This window comes from Capra hircus, chromosome 16, assembly GCF_001704415.2.
Source record: "Capra hircus breed San Clemente chromosome 16, ASM170441v1, whole genome shotgun sequence".
In the NCBI taxonomy this organism is placed as follows: Eukaryota; Metazoa; Chordata; class Mammalia; order Artiodactyla; family Bovidae; genus Capra; species Capra hircus.
In genome coordinates, this window is record NC_030823.1 from 1,395,023 (window position 1) to 1,413,964 (window position 18,942).

At 57.2% G+C, this 18,942-nt stretch overlaps 1 protein-coding gene across 7 annotated transcripts in view; it reads right to left on the minus strand.

Moving 5' to 3' along the window:
- The window catches only part of PLEKHA6 (pleckstrin homology domain containing A6), a 143,570-nt gene that overhangs the window by 28,400 nt on the left and 96,228 nt on the right, over window positions 1-18,942 (minus strand). For 5 of the 7 annotated variants that reach the window (XM_018060008.1, XM_018060007.1, XM_018060009.1 and 2 more), the window contains 9 exons: window positions 17,554-17,634; window positions 16,789-16,903; window positions 12,111-12,215; window positions 11,245-11,317; window positions 8,834-8,934; window positions 4,958-5,163; window positions 3,022-3,504; window positions 607-1,123; window positions 51-137 (listed from right to left, as the gene is read on the minus strand). In XM_018060008.1, the coding sequence (XP_017915497.1) occupies window positions 51-137; window positions 607-1,123; window positions 3,022-3,504; window positions 4,958-5,163; window positions 8,834-8,934; window positions 11,245-11,317; window positions 12,111-12,215; window positions 16,789-16,903; window positions 17,554-17,634 (1,768 nt within the window). The other 2 variants (XM_018060014.1, XM_018060013.1) reach the window with 2 other exon arrangements.

Sequence of the window (18,942 nt, forward strand, 5' to 3'; positions counted from 1 at the left end):
CCTGGGAGGAGAGGGCCTGAGGGGAAGCGGAGTGGGAGGAAAGGACGTACCGTCTTATCGTGGACCGTGGGGGACGGTGGGTAGTTGTAGGGGAACAGTCCTGCAGGGACTGGCCGCCTGTCTCCCAGGTAATCATACTGGAAGAGAAAGGGGATTGGAGAGGTGAGGCTTCAGCTGGGACATAAGCTTCCCCACCAACTGCAGCTCACAGTCAGGGATGCTGTATCCTGTCCTGGAGCAGGTTTCAAACTAACATGGACAGCAGTCACCCATTGCAACATGCTTGCAGTGGTCTGTCCAGGTCCTCGAGGTCTGAAGCAAATAGAGCCTCTCTGCCCTCTTTTACAGCCTCAGGGCCTCTGGCACAGCCTGGGGAGGGGCACAGAGAGCAGTGTTCCTGTGCAGAGGCAAGCAAGGCAACTCCTCCGCGGACAGGACCGCAGGGCCAGTGGCCCCCGCCCCAGGAGCCACCTTTGGTCCTGTGGAGCCAGCTGAGGGACCCAAAGGCCCCAGATGCCCCTGCCTCTCCATGTCTTCTCGACAGATGGCCTCAGGCTTCCGGGGGACCTCAGGGGCTGAGGAAGGCGGGGAAGGCGGGGGGCTCACCTTGGGGGAGCTGATGGATCGCCTCATCACGTAGGCGGCAGGGTCAGCATAGATGTCCTCGCTGCGAGGCGGCAGCCGCTCAAAGTGGGCCCTGGGCGAGCGGGCGGGGGAGTAGAGGCGGCTGCGGCTGTAGGAGCCCTGGCCGGGAGAGCGGGGCACGGAGTGGGAGCGGGGCTGCAGGGACAGGCGGCGCAGGGAGCCGGAGGCGGCCTCCAGTTCATCGTAGAAGACGGGCTGCCGGGAGGGGCTGGGGGTCCAGACGGTGCCGTCAGGCCGCCCAAGGCCAGCAGGCTCCTTCCACTCGCGCAGCTGGAAGGCAGGGCCGCCTCCGTTCCGGAAGGAGTGCCGCTTGTCCTCCAGGCCCCAGGGCGGGCTGATCCGGTCGTAGGCCGGCATCGAGCAGATGCTGTCCGGCCGCACCCCTGGGGGGTAGTACTGGTAATCATCAGGGTACTGGGGAGAGTAGGGGCTGTAATACTCAGGGACCCTACGGGACACAGGGTAGAACCTAGAAGGACTGAGAGAGAGAGAGGACTCTGTAAGGAAGTCAGATAAGACGGGCATGTTCCCGGCCACCTGCCCGTGCCCCAGCCGCCCCTCCCTGTCCTCCAGCCTAGGGCGGGTTCTGACTAGGTGGATGTGCCCTAGGCTGACCTTGCGTGCACACAGAGGCGTCCACTGCCCACGCACAGAGGCTTGTTTTCCAGAGGTGCAAGAAGGACCAGTCCTCAAACTCCCTCCCTCAACCAGCTCCCTGAGGCCAGAAATTTCACTATTCAGAGCTTCCATCCCTGTCTCTTTAAAATTAAATACCCTAGGAGAAACTTTAAGCCCTCCAGCCATCTCTATCTCAGCATGAACCAATTTCTCAGATCCTTTCCAGAGAGGCTATGAGCAGAAATAAGTGGAGTGTACCAGGCCCCTGGAGGTGGGCAACAGAGGACACACAAGGGGGCACCTTCCCTGATTTCACGGTCCTGTCAAAGATTCAACCAGTCGGTTCCTGGGACTCAACCCAAGCGAGGTGCTCTCCCCAGGGCAGGGCAGATCACCACAGTGAGCTGTTACCTGCAGCCCCTGGAGCTGCCCAGAGCCCCAGGGAAGGAGCGGTAACCCCACCTGCCTGGTGAACATACTCAGGTCCAATAAAGGTCTTCAAATATCCAAATATCTAATATCCAATAAATGTCTTCTATCCAAAAGACATTTAAAGATATCCAAAAAAAAAGTCTTCTATCCAAAATGTCAAATATCTAAAAATTTCAAATATCAGATATCCAATAAATGTCTTCAAATGAAAGCCAGTCACTATTATCTAGTAATAGATAGTAATAGAAGCAATTGATGCTTTTGAACTGTGGTGCTGCAGAAGACTCTTGCAAGTTCCTTGGACTGCAAGGAGATCCAACCAGTCCATCCTAAAGGAGCTCAGTCCTGGGTGTTCATCGGACGGACTGATGCTGAGGCTGAAACTCCAATACTTTGGCCACCTCATGCGAAGAGTTGACTCACTGGAAAAGACTCTGATGCTGGGAGGGACTGGGGGCGGAAGGAGAAGGGGACGACAGAGGATGAGATGGCTGGATGGCATCACCGACTCAATGCACAGGAGTTTGGGTGAACTCCAGGAGTTGGTGATGGACAGGGAGGCCTGGTGTGCTGCAATTCATGGGGTCGCAAAGAGTCAGACATGACTGAGCAACTGAACTGAACTGAGTAAACTTGTCTAGAGGGTAGAACTAGGGCCAATGAGTGGCAACATCTTTCTTTTCCAAAAAGTGTTTATAAATAATGGCTTTCAAACAATTAGAGCCATTCAAACACAAAACGAGTTGTCTTGGCAGTTAGTGAGTCTCCCGTTGGTGGAAACACTGGATGCTGTATTGGGAAGCAGGGATGGATGTCTAGCTGGAACAGCTTTAAAGGCCCCTCGTTGTGACTGCCTACATGTTTCAGTCCACCCAGTGCCCTGTGGGGCTTCCCTGGTGGCTCAGATGGTAAAGAGTCCGCCTGCAAAGCAGGAGACCTGGGTTCCATCCCTGGGTCAGGAAGATCCCCTGGAGAAGGGAGTGGCAACCCACTCCTATACTCCTGCCTGGAAATCCCCACGGACAGAGGAGCCTGGTGGGCTACAGTCCGTGGGTTTGCAAAGAGTCGGACGCGACTGAGCGCCTTCACTTGCCTTCCCTGTTTACTCTCCCGGGTGAGGCACTGGGCGCTCTGCCCCTTTCTCTGAAGGAAGCCGGCAGACAGCATCAGGGGCAGGGGGCAACCGCGAGGCAGGAAGGACTTGGGCAGGCGGGGAATGGGGCTGGTCTCCCCATCCAGCCTGGCTTCCGGAAGCGGAGGCTGCCTGCATGTCATGCCCCAGCCCCGGAGGGAACAGCACCCCACCCTACCCGCCCCAGGCCGCACCTCCGAAGGTCTTCAGGAGGGGGGATCCCTCGGCGCAGGTTCACCCACTGCTGAAGCTGGTTCATGGAGCTCTTGCGCTGGGCGATTTTGTCGGGGTTGGTGCGTGGCGGGAAGCTCCGCCGGTGACCCCCGCTCTCGGAGTCCTGAGGCGGGAAGGCTGTGCTCCCCGGCCGGCTGGGGGAGCTATACTGCCAGCCGTTGGGCTGGGCGGGCCGCTCCCCGCCTCCCGGGACCCTCAGGCCCTCGGGGAAAGGGCTGCCCGGCTCTGAGGCGGGTTCTGGTCCGGCGTGGACACCGTTGGCTTTCGCCAGCGGCTCGCTCTTGGCGTCGGGCCTCTCGGGCCTCCGCTCCGCCTTCTCGCAGCCTCGGCCGTCGCCCTCACCGCGAGTCTTGGCCTCTGGTTCAGGCTTGGGAACGCTGTTGTGGGGGAGCTGATGGTGGTGTTTGCCGGGTGGGATGTTCTCAGAGTCTGGCTTCTCATGGCTGTGGGACGCCAAGGGCGGTGTTGTAAGTGACCCCAGCCCAGCATGGAGTTCAGGTGGGGGAAAGTGAGAAGGAGAAAAAGAATGAAAAGGATAGGCAAGAAAGCAGCGATGGAAACAGGAGTCAACGTATTCCATTCTGCTTCCTAAATCCCACCTACCGCTTTCTCTCCCTGCTCCAGTCCGGGCAACTGTAAAGCACGATCCAAGGCCACCTGTGCGCGTTTGCTCGTCGTCCCCAAGGGCCGCCCTCCACTCCCTTCTGCTGACCCACCTGGAGTCGAGCCCTCAAGCTATGGCCGAGACCAACCCCACCCAGACTGGGTCTCCTCTGCAGTCTGTCCGGGACCCAGCCGCCTCACTTGGTGGCAACTGTACGCGACACGGAGTAGAAACTGCTGATGTCCCAGCTACAGAGGCTTGTGACAGGCAAGCGTTCTCGCCTAGAGAAAGTTATTTAATGTCCACGAGTCTTGGGCTCCTCAGTGGCAGAGTGGGTAAGGACTGTGTGAGGTCAAACGTGGCAGGCACACCAGGGGCCAGAGTGGCTGCCTCAGACTTCACAGGCACAGAAACCCCTTTCCCAAACAAGCTTCTCACAGGACTTTCTCTGAGAATATAAGCTTCATGAGGTTTGAGCTTGTCAGACGTTTCCTACCTTGTTTTCCTAGCAGCCTATACACGTTGGTATTTACAGTAAATATTCTGAAAAGAATAAGTGAACTCCTGGAAGTTCACTCCTTGGTAGAGGCAAGGACGGACTCTCCTGACAACGTTCTCTTTATACCTTCTCTAATTCAACAGTCAAGCATCCTTGCTGAGATACTGCTTGGTGAACAATTCTAAGACATGCATAAAGTCTTAGAGTCTATACTGTAAAACCTGTTTCTACTGGGTCCCTATTAAAATCTAACTTCAGAAGCAAAGTTCAACCAGAGCCAGGGGCTGAGGCTCCGGGTAATGATGGGATAAAGTGACTCACATACTGAGCCCTTGCTGCAAGTCAAGCATTTTACATACACCATATTGTCCTCACAACAACTCAGAGGTAGGATTATAAAGGCTGTCTCTGAGGGTCAGAGGCTAAGTAACTTACACTCAGGTCACACAGTAGGCAAGTAGCCGAGCTGGGCTTCGAACCTGAGTCCCACAAAGGTGGTGTGCTGAACAAAATGAGCCAGTGACCCTATATGGTTCCTGGCCAGGCCCTGATGGAACTGGCTTTTCTGTTGGCCTCCACTGGCTCAGAAAGAAGAGGAGGAGATGCCCAAGGAAACAGACACTACAGCTCTGAAGTCACTTAGGCAGGCATGCTTCTGGGAGGCAAGGAGCTTGTTCACCTTTTCTCGGGGTTCAAGCCCATGTGCTGGGCTCAGCAATGGCATGGGGGGCCCCTCTTCACCCCCACTCTCTCTGATGGCACTACCCATGCCCTGCTCCACTCCTGCACTCACTTGTGACGTGAAGCTTGGGGCGGCGCCGACTTCTGGGCTGGGGGGATCTGTACTCGGGCGGCCTCCCCCATGGCCTGGATCCAGGCCTCCTGCTCCTCGGGGCTCTCGGCGCTGAAGAAGTAGGTGCGGACCCCGGCGTGCTCAGCCTGTGGGGAGAGGCAGTGCGTGGAACTGGCTCCAGCCTCGTCCACCCAGCAGACAGTCACCTGTGGGGAGAAGACACCCAGCCCGCAGGAGGGGTGGTCAGGCCGATCACTCCCCCAACCGGCAGCTCTTGGCTCCAGCTGGAGCTCAGGGCAAGCTGAAGAGGCAGGCCACAGCAGTCCTAAGGGCTCTGGCTGGCCTCCGCATGCCTGCCTGTGGCTAGCCCTCGGGACACCACCAGGCCGCCCAGTAATAGCCAGGTAGGTTTACCTACCCTACCCAAGGCGGTTACAAGCAGAAGGGACAATTACCTTGCCCGCTTTGCCCACCAAATTCAGTCTCTGATGTGAAGGTCAGTCACCCCCACGCCTGGGAGAGATGCCTCCCACCCCCAAGCATGGCCCATCCCAGCCCCAGCTCAGCCTCTGGGGAGCTGGCACCCTCCTGGGCACAGGAGCAGCACGGGCACACGGGGGCATGCAGAGACAGTCGGAGCACGCTACCTAGTTGGCGGCCGCAAGCAGGCATGGCAGGCGGGCACCCTGAAGAGAGCTCCTGTCCAGAGGAGGGGTCCTCACGTGGCCAGAAGGAGGAGAAGCACAGAACAGGTCAATCGAACACCAGAGGCAGAGACAAGAGACGGCGTGGCAGGAATGTTGAGGAGCAGGGGGCGTGGGGAGCTACTCGGGCCACCCCTCCTACTCGGTGTCACCACCGGGACCACAGCACCCAGCAAGGCCCAGGCCACCACCAGGAGCCGTGGTGGAGAGCTCAGACCCGGAGAACCTCGGCGGCGGAGGGGAGAGGGCAGGGCGGCCCAGTGCTAATCCTATTTCTGATCCTGACCAGCTCGGCAACTGCAAACACCTTGCCATGTGGCTCTGGTCTTAACTGAGGCAGCTGTCCCATGGGTATGTCCGTGAGGAAAAGACGCTCCCAAGCTCGATTCTGAGAGCTGAGAATACTCCCCAGGTGAGAGCCACCATCTCTCAGAAAAAGCAGCTGGCTCTGTGCATCCCACTCATCACGAGAGAGCCCAGAATGCACACTGGCCTCTGACCCCTTGAGTGAAAATCCTGGGTCTCCAGGGTTTGGGAGCAGAGAAGGTAGGGCTGTTCTGACAAGCCCCAGGGCTCTCCTAAACAGCAACGCTGGGCCCACACCCTCCGGGAGTTCCCCCAGCCAGGCTCCGCTCACCCTCAGCAGCTTCCCCGGGACAGGGTTTCCTTCCTAGGAGCCTCTGCCCAGTGGCGGAGCCTCCTGCTTCTCTCAGCACAGAGAGGGGGCTCCTTCCTCCGGATCCTGCCAGTCTCCACCATCCCGCCAGGCTGCCCAGCAGGCATGCAGAGGCAGGGGGTTGCTGACTGTGGAGCCACTGAGGCTGTAAGGAGGTATCCGGGGGGGCTGAGACTACAGCAGCGCCCCGAGTAAGGCCCCTGGGGTGGAGGACACAGGGATTCCGCAAAGGAGGACCACACTGGGGGACGAGGCCGCGTGCCCTGGGCTGGTGGGAGCAGCAGCAAACAATTCACCCGCTGCGCATCCAGGGAGCGCCCCTGTGTGCAGAGCTCTGCCCCGGACACCAGTCCCGGGGAGGGCAAAGACACCCTGTCTCCACCTGAAGAGCTGGCAGCCAAGCTGGAGGACAAAACACGCCCGTGCAAAGAGCGAAGGCATAGGAACAGCAGCCTGTGACGGGGAAGCAGAGGGCCCGGAAAAAGACAGGACAGCTGACGCGGAGCTGCACCAGCCTGGAAATACGAGAGGGGCCCCGAGAACAGGGGAGCCCACCGAGCCTCCCCGGGAGGCTCAGGGCACGGCAAGGCATTCAGCCACAGGACGGGCAGGACGGTCCCTCACTACCAGCCATCCGAGGGTGGCGCTTGCGGGTCGCAGCGGGACAAGCCTCCCATCTGTCTCCTCGCCCCTCCCTTCCCTGGGGAGGCCACTGAACGACCACAATCAGGACCTTTTGTGGGCCACCGAGCACAGCCCTCCAGTCGGGTTTAAAGAGGCAGTGTGCTCCTCGAGGAAAGGAGGAGAGGGCTGACGGGCGCGGAGGTCCGGGTTTGCGGAGCAGGTGTGGCAGTCACTAGGGACGGTTCTCTAAGATGACTGCCAGCAGGGGTCCGGGCTGGAGCGTGTCTGTGTGCACAGGTCTGCAGGGGAAGGTGAGACAGGCTGTCTGGCTGTGTGGGTGTATGTACATGTCTGTGTGTAGCAGGACTGTTGTTGGTTAAACAGCCTGTTCCTATTTCCCCAGCTAAAATCTGGTGCCCTGGAGCTAGACTCTTATTGATTATCCATTCTGCAGGGACCCTTGGAGACTGGAAACTAATTATGCGCCTAAGCAGTCCGTCGTTATTCCCCGGAGCAGCACCTGCATATCTGCCCACCTCTCTGGAGCCAGGTGACCAGAGTCTCTGGGGCCCCAGGAACTTGTCCGCTGCCCTCGAGCAACCTGTGGGTTTTCAGGGTCTTGGACAGTATTTCTCAACTAGGGGAGAGAGGGCTTTGTACGAAGAAAATGCATGGTCGATATCATAATTTTATATCTGGGAAGTGAAAAAGAACCTACGATCTCTGCATCGCAAAGTCCAAAAAAAGCATGGAATTTTCTATCATTTCAAACAGGCCATGAATTTTTAAATGTGGAAAAACACTGGCCCAGGAAGAGACAGCTGCAGGCCTGTCTTTGATGGGTGGATCCCCCATGGGTTCTGAGCAGCAACGCTCACTCACTGCTTAGAGCAGGCAGGTGAGGCCCGTCTCCCTGGGCCCTTACTCCTCAAATTGTGTCTCCATGAGGTTAGTGGCTCTTAATTACTGTGCCCTTCACACGCTTGCACCCAGTTAGTTGCTCAGCTGTATCTGACTCTTTGAGACTGCATGGACCGTAGCCTGCCAGGCTCCTGTCCATGGGATTGTCCGGGCAAGAATACTGGAGTGGGTTGCCATTCTCTTCTCCAGGGCATCTTCGTGACCCCGAGATTGAACCCAGGTCTGCACTGCAGGCAGATTCTTTACCGTCTGAGCCACCACGAAACTCACTTCCTAAATTTTCTCCAAAGGCTTTTTTCAGGTAGAGCACATCGTTTATGGGCTTTAAAGCACACAGGCCTACAAAAGCCATTTTGCAAGGCTACAAATATGGCAGGGTGCTGGGCCATGGCAAGGGCTGTGGAGGGGACAGGGAGCAGGCGGCAGGGTGGAAGGGCGAAGCGAAAGAGGGAAGTGAGGACCGATGACAAATCGAGGGCCCTTACACGGCCCGTGGGAGCATGCTGGGCACTGAATAGGAGCTGACATCGGAGACCCTTTAATCAAGCTAGCCTGGGGGTCTAGTTCCCTGGGCTAAAGGTGGGGAGGAAGACTTTCCAGAACGGATTTAAAAGCCCAGGGGCCCACAGCTTCTGCCTCTGAAGGGTTTCCTCAGTGCCAGGACGCTGGGCAGAGGGTCTGCGGACTCAGCACAGAATGAATTATCCCCCAGGAAAGACTGTGGTATCACTGAAGCTCATCTCTACAGGCTCCTCTGGGAGCGAAGACCAGGGGCCAGCCTCGGGTGAGCCTTGCAACAGCCTGGACTGAGTCCTGGGGCCACTGCCTACTCCCCCAGTACCACCATCCGGAACTGCAGAAGGCGGCGGCTCCTGACCCCGCTGCGTTCCGTGCGCTTGAGGAGAAGTGCCTCCAGCCCCCACCCAGCCTGGGAGAGGAAGGCCCACTGACCTTAAAGGTATGCTTCCGGCTGATGTTGTCCGAGGGCTGCACCGCGGCCACCCGGAAGCTCAGGAGGGGCACGCTGCCCAGGACGCTCTCCTCCTTCTCATCTGTGGAGGAAACGGGCGTCGGTGAGACGCGTGCGTGCCCGCGGGGCGGGGCGGGGAAGTGCAGCGCCTCAGCCTTACAGTGATAAATGCCCGGGAACCCCTGCTGCCACTGCCTGTCCGTCAGCTACTCGGGGGCCGTGGCTCAGCCACACAACAAGAGACGCACCCCCTGCAGTTGGGGTGCTGGGGAGCATGGCGGCCCTGCAGACACTGTGCTAGACTCGGGGAGCCACAAACAAGCACGTAAGGGCCAACATTTTGGAGTACTTGCAACAGGTCAGGCAGCGTTCTAAGTTAAAGCCTTAGGTTTAACGCGCCCAGCAATCCCGTGAAAGGTACTGTATGACCTCCATTTTTATGTAGGCAAGGAGGCTGAGGCACAGGAAGGTTATATAACTTCTGCTTAAGTAGAAAGTGGTAGGCTGGTCTTTAGCCCAAGACGTCTGACTGTCAAGCTAGCATTTGTAACCTCCCTCCCGCCCCCAGTGCCCCTCCAGACAAGGCAGTCCCGGCAGTGACGCCCAGAACAGGTCATAACGGGGGGTAGAGCGGACACTCGCATCTTGGCCTCCTCGGGGTGGCTGTCTCTAAGGTTCTCCCAGGCTCCTGGCAGCTTGCTCTGTCCTCCCCCGACTAGACTCCCTCCACTGAGGTCCGAGGCTGCCCAGAAGACACCCCCCTGCGTGGCCTCTGGCCCTCGGGCCCGGAGCAGGTGAACAAACAGACGGCGGCGTGACTCATCCCGGATCTCTGCAGGAGCCTGCTGGATCTGCTAGCTGGTTCCCAGGTGTCAGTGGGAGACTCATGGGGCAGAGGTGCTCTGTGGGGACCACGGGGTTGGGACTCACTGAGGCCATGCAAGAGCCTCCCCACTTTCCCGGGAGAGCACTTTATTCCCGGGCTGGAGACTCTGTGGAGTCCTCAGGAGGGGTCAGAGGAGCTGTCAGAGGGGTTACAGAACCCACGAGCCCCCCTCGCCCCCTTACTCATCCCTACAAGACCCCCGCATGGTGCCGAGCAAGGGCTGGGCGGACGCACAGGAGGGCTGGGGACCTGGAGCTTCTTCAAGAGGCCAAGGCTGTCTCCCTGGAGGGGGTGGGCCCCGCTGGGCTGAGTCCAGACCAGTGTTTAGGGGTCTCCTGAGAGCATGCCTCATGGAGGGCACCCCCCATCTCTGCACGCCTGGAGCTCAGGGCTTTTCAAGGGCCAGGGCGTCTCCCCCCGCAGAGACCCCAGCCTCCCTCCCACCTGGAGTTGCTGTCACTCTCTAGCTCCAGGGGGGCCCTGCGTCCCAGGGCCCGGTCCAAGCAGATTCCTCGCTCTCAGTCTCGGGATTTCCTCTGTGATTGGACCTACACGTGCAGCCCCTTCCTGCCTCTCTCCTCAGGACTCAGGAGTCTCTGGGCACAGCAACAGCAGGGAGGGGTCCCTGGGTACAACCTTTGTGTGCCAAAGTTAATGATCCACTGAACTGGCCCCAGGAGACCGGGAGAAGCCGGATCCCTGCCACTCCGGGGCATGCGGGAGAAGGAGACAGCCACGCCCGCTACATCCCTTCCCCCTCTCTCTCCTCAGCGCCCAGGCGTTAGCCAGACAGGTCATCAGCCCTCACCAGTTCCCTCCACTGGGAAGGCAACTTGCCCTCTGTGACAAATTGCTGCTGTGCGTGCTTTGAAAATAACCTCCTAGAGGCCGCTGCACCCAAGTTACAAGAGCTTTACCCTCTTTCGAGGGGAGGGAAGGGAGTGAGTATTGGGGCAGGCAGAGAGGGCAGAAGCTGGGGGATGACCGTTTATTGCACATCGACAGAGCGCCTACCACGTGCCACGTGCTGTTTTTGGTGCTGTGGATACAACAGTGAACAGAACTGACCCAAAAACCTGGCCTGCACAGGTCGGACCATGCACCCCGGTAGGGCAGAAGGGAGTTCAGCATACAAGGTCCAGTTAGCAGGTGGGCTGCTAGTGTGGCCAGGCACTCTCCTCTTCTCCCTCCTCCTCCTCTCCTGCCCTCCTCACCCAGACTTCACCCCCTGCCACCTGACGGTCCTGTTCATGCACTGCGCGACCCATCAGAACTGCCTGAAGCCCAGGAGGCGCTCGGTAAATACTGTCGAGTGAGTGAGAGTGTAAGCAAGAAAGCTGTGTCTCATCTCACGGTCACGCCCCACCGGTGCCAGAGAGCACAGAGGGGATGTGTGCACCCCTATGCACCCACACCCATCAGCTTAAGAGCCCCGTGACAGGGCAGAATAATAAAGAGGGGGCACTAGCTCTCGGCATCCCCTGCCAGCACCAGGGACAGGCTCACCTTTGTAGTAGAAGAGGCAGCGATCCACCAGGACGAACCAGCGCTTATTCCATTGCTTAACTCCAGAGCTGGCCTGCAGGACACGCGGGCGAACAGACAGGAGGGTCTGTGAGCTGGGTGCGGTGAGGAGGGGGCGTGCAGTGGAAAGAGGGCTGCGCTCAGCATAAGGACACCCTGCTTCTGGCTGAGGCTCTGTCACACTAAGTGGGCTCGGCCCACTAAGAAGGGCCGGCAACCCCCAAGAGCCCTCAGGGGTGGGGAATGACACTACAGAACTGCCTGGGACCTTCTACTTCTGTGATTCTGGGCCTCAGGGTCTCCCCAGGGAAGCTAAATGCAGCAGCAAAGGGTCAGAGGGATGGAGCAGAAGGTCAGGCAGCGGTCGTGGCAGGGTCAGCAAGGAGGACTGGACCCCGCAACTCAGGAGACACCCCTCCCTTCGTAACAAGCAGGCCTGCCAACCTAGCCGTTGGCTGCTCTCATAGGGTGGTTCAGTTCAGTTCAGTTCAGTTCAGTCGCTCAGTTGTGTCCGACTCTTTGCGACCCCATGAATCACAGCACACCAGGCCTCCCTGTTCATCACCCTCATAGGGTGGGGGGCCTACTTATTTCAAAGTCATTGCCTCTGCCCATCAGGAGACCTGGCTGGACTCCCAAATGTGATGCTAATTTCTCTTTGTGATTTTAGGAAGATACTCGACCTCCCGGAGCCTTTATAAAATCAGGAGATTCGTTCACAGAAATATACCAAAATAGAACCTGGGAAAGACATAGCAAAGTATACATGGGCTCTTCTAAGTACAGAGAAATGATGGTATAAGGAGAAAGCAGCATTGTGAGGGGCAGGATGGCAGAGGAGGCCTCACCTGCTTGAAGAGCCAGCCTGCCTTGGTGACGGGAGCGCTGGGGTTTCGCTTCATGGAGTGGGAGCGCTTGCCGAAAGCGATGGCCTTTCGGGATGGCCGGGCGGCCTAGGGAGACAGACAGCAGCCGGCTTCACTCTCTCCCTCTCCTTCCCGCCCCGCCTGCACGGGGAGGCTGCCCTTGGCAGGAGAGGTCCCTCTCCAGAGCCACCCCGGGGGCCCTCAGGTTAAGCAGCTCGGGTAAGAACCTTGGATCTGTTACTAACTCAAGCGCACAGGCTTTCAATTTTTTGACTCTTTTTTTAATCTCTAATGTGGGGCTCAAAAGAACAGTCCTACCTGTCTCACTGTGATGTGGTTTTTCTTAAGGAGAAAATAAGATTTTTTTTCCCATTTCACTTCCGGCCTAGCCTCCTCCTATTGGCCTTACTCCTTACCTCTTTCTTAATGCTGTCTTGGACCCACTCAGTTGGAAGTAGACTCCCTATATCTCCATCCTCTCCGAGTCCTATTCATTCTTGAACGCCCAGCATACCACAGACCAGGGAGGACGGACGGGTGTTCTCCTGGCTCCTTATTGCCACATGGACACTGCCATTCTTTCCCACCACGTTCTGGCAACACTGTCTCTCTCTCGAAGCACCACTGGCCTTTCACTGCCTAGCCTTTCTCACCACGATCAGCTCCTAGACCATTCCTTCAGAGACGAAGGGTTTTGGTGTCAGTCATCTGCTTTGTCCTAAGTCTTGGATCACAGCAACAATTTCTTGGCTCCAACAGCCCGTCCAGTGGCCTGACTTTAAACCACCCTGATTCCTCAGGTCCAGAGCCGTCCACTCCCACCCCAGCAGCTCACCCCTACGGCCACACCTTAGACCTGGCCTGCCCCCAAGGCTCCGCCGCCAGCATCGCCAGCTCTCACGCTCCCATCTTTCAACCTCAGCGCCCCATCCTCCGGGCTTTCTCACTCCATCACTCATCTACACCAGCCTTTCCACCGTCACCCCCAGCTCCTGAACGTCTCCCCTTTTCTTGTGATTCATCAGCTACCTCCTGGCATTGGTTGTCTTCCTAGAAAGCCCAGGTTCCCTGGCAGGGTAGATCAACCGCACTCTCCAGCACCCCATCCAGCGCCTTTCCTTGATCTTCTCTGCAACTCTAAACCACAGAGTAATCGAATCGTCCACCCTCCCTGCACTCCCAGGGAGATTACGGTGCTGCCCGCCGCTCCAGCGCACCCTCTGCCCTCTGCCCACCCCGCCCTCCATGGGGCCTGAGCCTCACCGAGAAAATGAGGGCTGTCAGATTCGCACTTCCTCAATTTCACACCCTTTTACCCAGAAAATGTCGCCCTCACCACTCTCCTTGTCTCCTTTCCTACAAGGTCAAAAGAAGAAGCGTTTTCCTTCTTTCCAAGGCCACTGAGTCCAGCCAGCTGTCTCCTCTGAGACTTGCTTCACCTATAATCTCTCAACTGTGTCTTCGTCTCTTCCTCCCCTACTGGCGGCTTCTCCTCGGCAAAGATGCTCAGGTCTGTCCATCTCAAATCAGCCATCCATCTGTCTGTCTCTCATACATGCACACACCCTGACTGCCCCTGCAGCCACAGCCCACTGTCCGGGAACGCCTGCCCTCCCTTCCACCTCTTTCTCGTCAGAGACGGGCCGCTTTTCCTCCTCCCTTTCCTCAGCCTCCCCCGCCTCTTCTGAAACGGCCCCTGCGATGTCACTGCACCCAGGACACGCAGCCCCTGACTTTGCAGAGCGCCTCTCCCCTCGGTCTCTGGGACGCCGTTCCTCACTCCTCAGTACTCCGTCTGCGCCAGCCCTTCCCGCGCTCGCCTCCACCGCAAGTGCTGGTGAACTCCAAGCTCACACCTTTCCTCTCGCCAAGCGCTGTGCATCACCTCGTCCACATCCATCGCCGCAGCTGCCAGCAAAGTGCCAAAAGCTCCCTAACCCTAGCTAAGGCCCAGTCCATTTGCTCACTAGCAGTCCAGCTAGGGCTGAATCAGCACAAAACCAAAGCCACCCCCTTTGCAACCGACCCTGCCCTTCTCTACTTCTGTGGTTCTCCTCTGGGGATGGCCCACGCCCCACTCGGGCCTAAAGCCGCTCTCTGCGCCCGCTGTCAGCGCCCCCTCCTCCCCGCGTGCCTCACAACCCTCCATACGGGGCTGGCGACTTTATCTTCTGGGTGGTTTTCAAGCCCACCCTTTCGCCTCAAATGCTGCTGCTGCTGTTGCCTCATGGCTTGTCGTCTCTTCTTGCTGGCTACCCTCTGCCATGAATTACACTTTTATTAATTATCCTCCTCTTTTGCTTAAAACTTCTCGCTTGCTCCGTCATTTAGAAGAGAATTCCAGTCCTCCGCAGAGCATGCAAGGACAGGTTTACAAGACCCGGCCGGGCTGTCGCCCACTCTCAGCAACTCCACCACGCAACTCCAACTCTGCCACTGGTCACGCCAGACTCCAAGTGGGTCTCTCCCACCCCACGAGGCCTTTCCTGGAAGGCCCCGCTGCCGTTACCCGTCCTTCTGAGCCTAGCGCAGCACCATGAGCCCACAGAACCTCCCTGCTCTCCCAGGGCGGCGCTGCTGCCCCTTCTTGTACATTCTCACAGTCTAGACCCTGTCACGCTGCAACGGGACCGCTGGCTTCCCATCCCCCTCTCTAGACTGTGAGCTCTCTGTACAGAGAAGCTTCTGTTCATCTTACATTAACCAGAGCCTAGCAAGGTGTCCAACTATCAACAAGCACTTACTAAACACTTGTAGGAAGAAGGAAAGAAGAAACCAGGGTTTATCAGAAAGTACCTCCCAAACTGGGAAGTGTAATTATTTTCTCTACTTTACTTGTAAAGACTCACACATAGTGGCAGAGATTAGCTATCTGAAGAAGTTATCCATCACCCTCAAAATATGAAAATCCTTAAGTCTCTCCCTTTTGTCTCAGTCCGACATCTGGCATAGTTTCACAGGCTCTCTGCAGCCTAAAAGCTGCTCCCAGAAGCAGCCACTTCAGCCATTCCCCTGCCAACCCCTCAGTAATAAACTGGCCTTCTTATCTCTCTGCCACTGCTTCCCAGCAACCCTCAACCTCGAGTCAATGCAAGGATCTTCCAGGCAGTGTTGCTGGAGAGGAACCACACCCACCCGTGAGTCAGAGCCACAGGCTCCATCTAGGACCTCAGGTGACCCTTCAGCATTATCAGACAATATTCCAAATGTCCCTTGCTGGCCGCTGATCCTTGGGTTTATTCTGAAGCCCTGCCCCCGATGCCCCTCTACCCACCCCACTCTTAGCAGAAAACCCTACCTCCTACTTTCCTGCAAAACCTGAAAACATCTGGTGGGGACGTCTTTAAACTCCTAGCCCCACCCTCAAGCTTCACACACCTTTCTATGCAGCCTCAGGAAGAGGCCCCTCCTCTAACCGGCTACCACCACCTCTGCACCTGGCTCCCGGCTCCACAGACACACGACACACTGGCTATGCCCTTTCTCCTGAAACTGCCTGCTGGGCCATTCCCCTCCTGCCCTTAACATCGTGAAACAAAGTAAACCAAGAAAACCTCCCTCCACCTTGCATATCTCACGGCTGCCACCCTCTGCCCCTCATTTCCCTTCATAGTCAAGTTTCTTTAAAGATATTTTTTTGAAATATTTCAGCCATTTCAGAAAAGTGGGGACTAAATCACCACTACATGGTGTCTTCTTTCCTAATAAAATCTGACAAATAGAGCCGAAACTCCCCTTGAGCCCCGTCCCTTTGAGCCCCTCCCTTTGAGCCCCTCCCTGACCTCACTGCCTTTTCTTCCTCCATGGTTATATGTTGGTACTGCAAGCCCATCTGTAAAAATGCTGAATTATTTTCATGTGTTTGCAATGTACATAAATGACACTATAGTTTTCATACTTTCCAACTTGACACCGTTCTTAGGATTTATCCTTGTCGCACACCTAGCTCCAGTCCCTGGACTAGAGAGCCCTCCGCTGTGTGGCCGTGCCGCCATGGACGGTCTCGTTTCCAGCAAGAGCAGCCTCTACTCCCCAGCGCCCCGTGCCCGCCCTGCCATCTCCTCGGAAGGCCTCTCCGCTTGTTTCTGCCTTCTGCTCTCCTCACAGCTCTGCGACTAGTCTTGTCAGAGCCCCAGCTACCAGTGTTACTAAACCCCACGGACACCTCCAGCCCGCCTCCAACCAGACCTCTCTGCGACCTCCTTCTCTGGCTGCTCCTTTCTCCTGACACTCTCTTCCTTCCTCCCCTGTTTCTGAGCACCCAGTTGCCAGGCCCTTCATTAGTTATCGTCCTGCTGCCCCCCAGGTCGGTGGTTTTCAGTGAGGGTGGGACAGTTTTGTCCCACAGGGGACATCTAACAATGTCGAGAGACATTTTTGGTCGTCGGGGATGGGTGATGGGCATCTTGGGTGGAGGCCAGGGACGCCGCTCAGCACCCTACAGTGAAAGGGCAGCCCCACACGGCAAAGAGCGACCCAGACCGAGTGCTAGCGGTGCTGAGGCTGAGACCCCCAGGCCAGAGGTGGGTCTTCCGTATGGTTCTGGTCTGAGCCCTCTTCCCTTCCTGCTCCCCACTGCGTGCATCCCGTCACCTGCTTTTTGGAACCTGCAGGAATAAGCAAGCAGCCTGATACATTTCCAAGGATCGGCTAGGCTTACCCGGACACTGGGCCGCTCTGGAGGGACCTCAGACACCATGCTGTGGTTGGTTAGGTCACTGTTGGTGGTAGTTGGCCGTTTCCCACCTGCTTTATTGGACATGTCCAAAGCTGATCTGATTTCAAGTTGACCAGAAAGGAAGAAAGAGGCTGGTGAGAACCAGGAAACAACAGGTGCTGCCCGCCCCTTCCCCACCCTGCCGTTCACCGTTCCAGTGTTCAGCACAAACGAGGGTCCCCAGCACCCCCAAGGGGGCCTCAGCTGCCCCCACTGCGCTTCTGAGATCATCCACCAGGGGCTCTGCACATTCTCCTCTTCCTTTCCTGAAAAGTTACCTTAAAAACCTAGGCCCTGTGACTCTGGGACTTCGTCTCCTTCTAATTTAAAAGACGTGGTGGCCCAGTGGACGTGAGAGACATTTAATTATCTTTTTTTTTCTTTCATTGACCGAGCCAAGGTTCTCGTGGTCACAGCAGAAGCTCACTAGCCCCTCAGAGGCCCAGGTGAATGACATGCCAGCCTCAGACCTGTCTCCTTGAGCTCAGCCCATGGGATGCATCAACCTGGGCCCCGCAAGATTCCAGGAAAGGGGGTAAGGTTGTCAAGCCAGATGGGCCTCAGAAGTTTCCCGCCCTCAGAACTGAGGTGAGTGACCCCAAAGTCCTCTGCTCCCCTTTCTGCCCCCCATTCCCTCTGCTTCCCAGCTGCACAGCTCCTGGTGGTCAAGGATGCAAAGGCCAAATAGTGGGCAGGGAGTAAACATACATTTTCAAGTCAAACTTTTTGTTTTCCTCTGGAACCTGGCCAGTCAGTGGGTGTAGAAATGTGTTCCGTCTTTCATTATGGCTGGAGAGGCAAGAGAGAGAGAAAAGCTGTGGTCAAGACACACACGCCCAAGGGTGGACGGGCCCTGGGCAGAGACGGGCACGGAGACCTCCAGGAGCTTGTCACTCTGCCCTCCAGCAGGACTGAAAGCGACAAGCGAGGGCCGGGCTGCAGAAGCAGCAGCAGGTCCGTCGGGAGGGGAAGCTGTCTTTCCGACAGTGTTAACCACTTACTGGAGATCCCTAGACTGGAAAGAAGCCCACTTAACCCTCTCCGTGGCTGTTCTGGGCATGTCTGTGGGGGTTGGGGAGGGGTCCAATGGCCAAGACTTGGCGTTTGACGGGCACCCTCAGCAAGACAACTCTGGCCAGGGCGCCGCATAAAACTGCTCACTCATCATTTGCTGAAAGAATTCTCTTGTGACCTTGGACCTCTTCCTCCCCTGTTCTACTTGTTTCTTCAAACGAAACAAGAGATCCAGGGCTTCTATTCTTGAGCTCGGGCTGGGCCCCACTCACTCCAAGTCCAGGACCTCCCTGGCAAGGGAGTAGCTGATGCAGCCGAGCCCTTGGACCAGTCCAGCATTGGAGGTGGCCGCTGGCTCAGCAGTCACGTCTGGCTAACGGGCACTGTGGCCGGGGAGTGGCTGCTGTAAAGACGGCCCGCCGGAAGCAGAGGGAGACATGGGCCAGGGGCGGGGTCTGTGCAGAGGCAGGTGGGGCTGTATCGTGGAGGCCCTGCTGGGGCTCTTCTGGCTGACTGTCAGGAAAGTTCCGTGGGGGCTCCGCAGAGAGACAGGGGAGGAAAGGCAGCAGACAGAACTTAGGGAGGGGCCGGGCAGAGGGTCTACACCATGAGTAGCTGTCATTTGAGGTGGACTCTGCAAGCCAAGGACCACCTGGCAAGAAAACAGTAGGAGATTCAAGCCTGCAGCCAGTGGGGGTGCTGGGAGAATTTTAAGGTCTTCTTTTCCCACCCCTCTTGAGAGAGGCTGAGAGCCCAGACATGCTCGGTCCACCCCCAGAGGCTGGTGTCTGCACGGAGCCCATGGAGGCTGCACTGGGGCTTGTGGGTCTCAATACCAGGCCACCAAGCCCTCCCACAGGGAAGGGTCAGTGCTCTGCTTGGCAAGTGGCAGGTCAGCTAGTAAGGGGAAGAGACCTCAGGACATCCCCTCAGCTGCATGAGAGAAGTAAAGTAACCTTTCGGAGAGCTGCTTTCCATAGTCTGGGACACTTCCCAGTGGAACTGTTTGCTGAAGTTAGACATAATATCAGCGGGTGATTTTTTCAGCTTCCAAACCAGTCATGTTCAGATCAAATCCAAAGA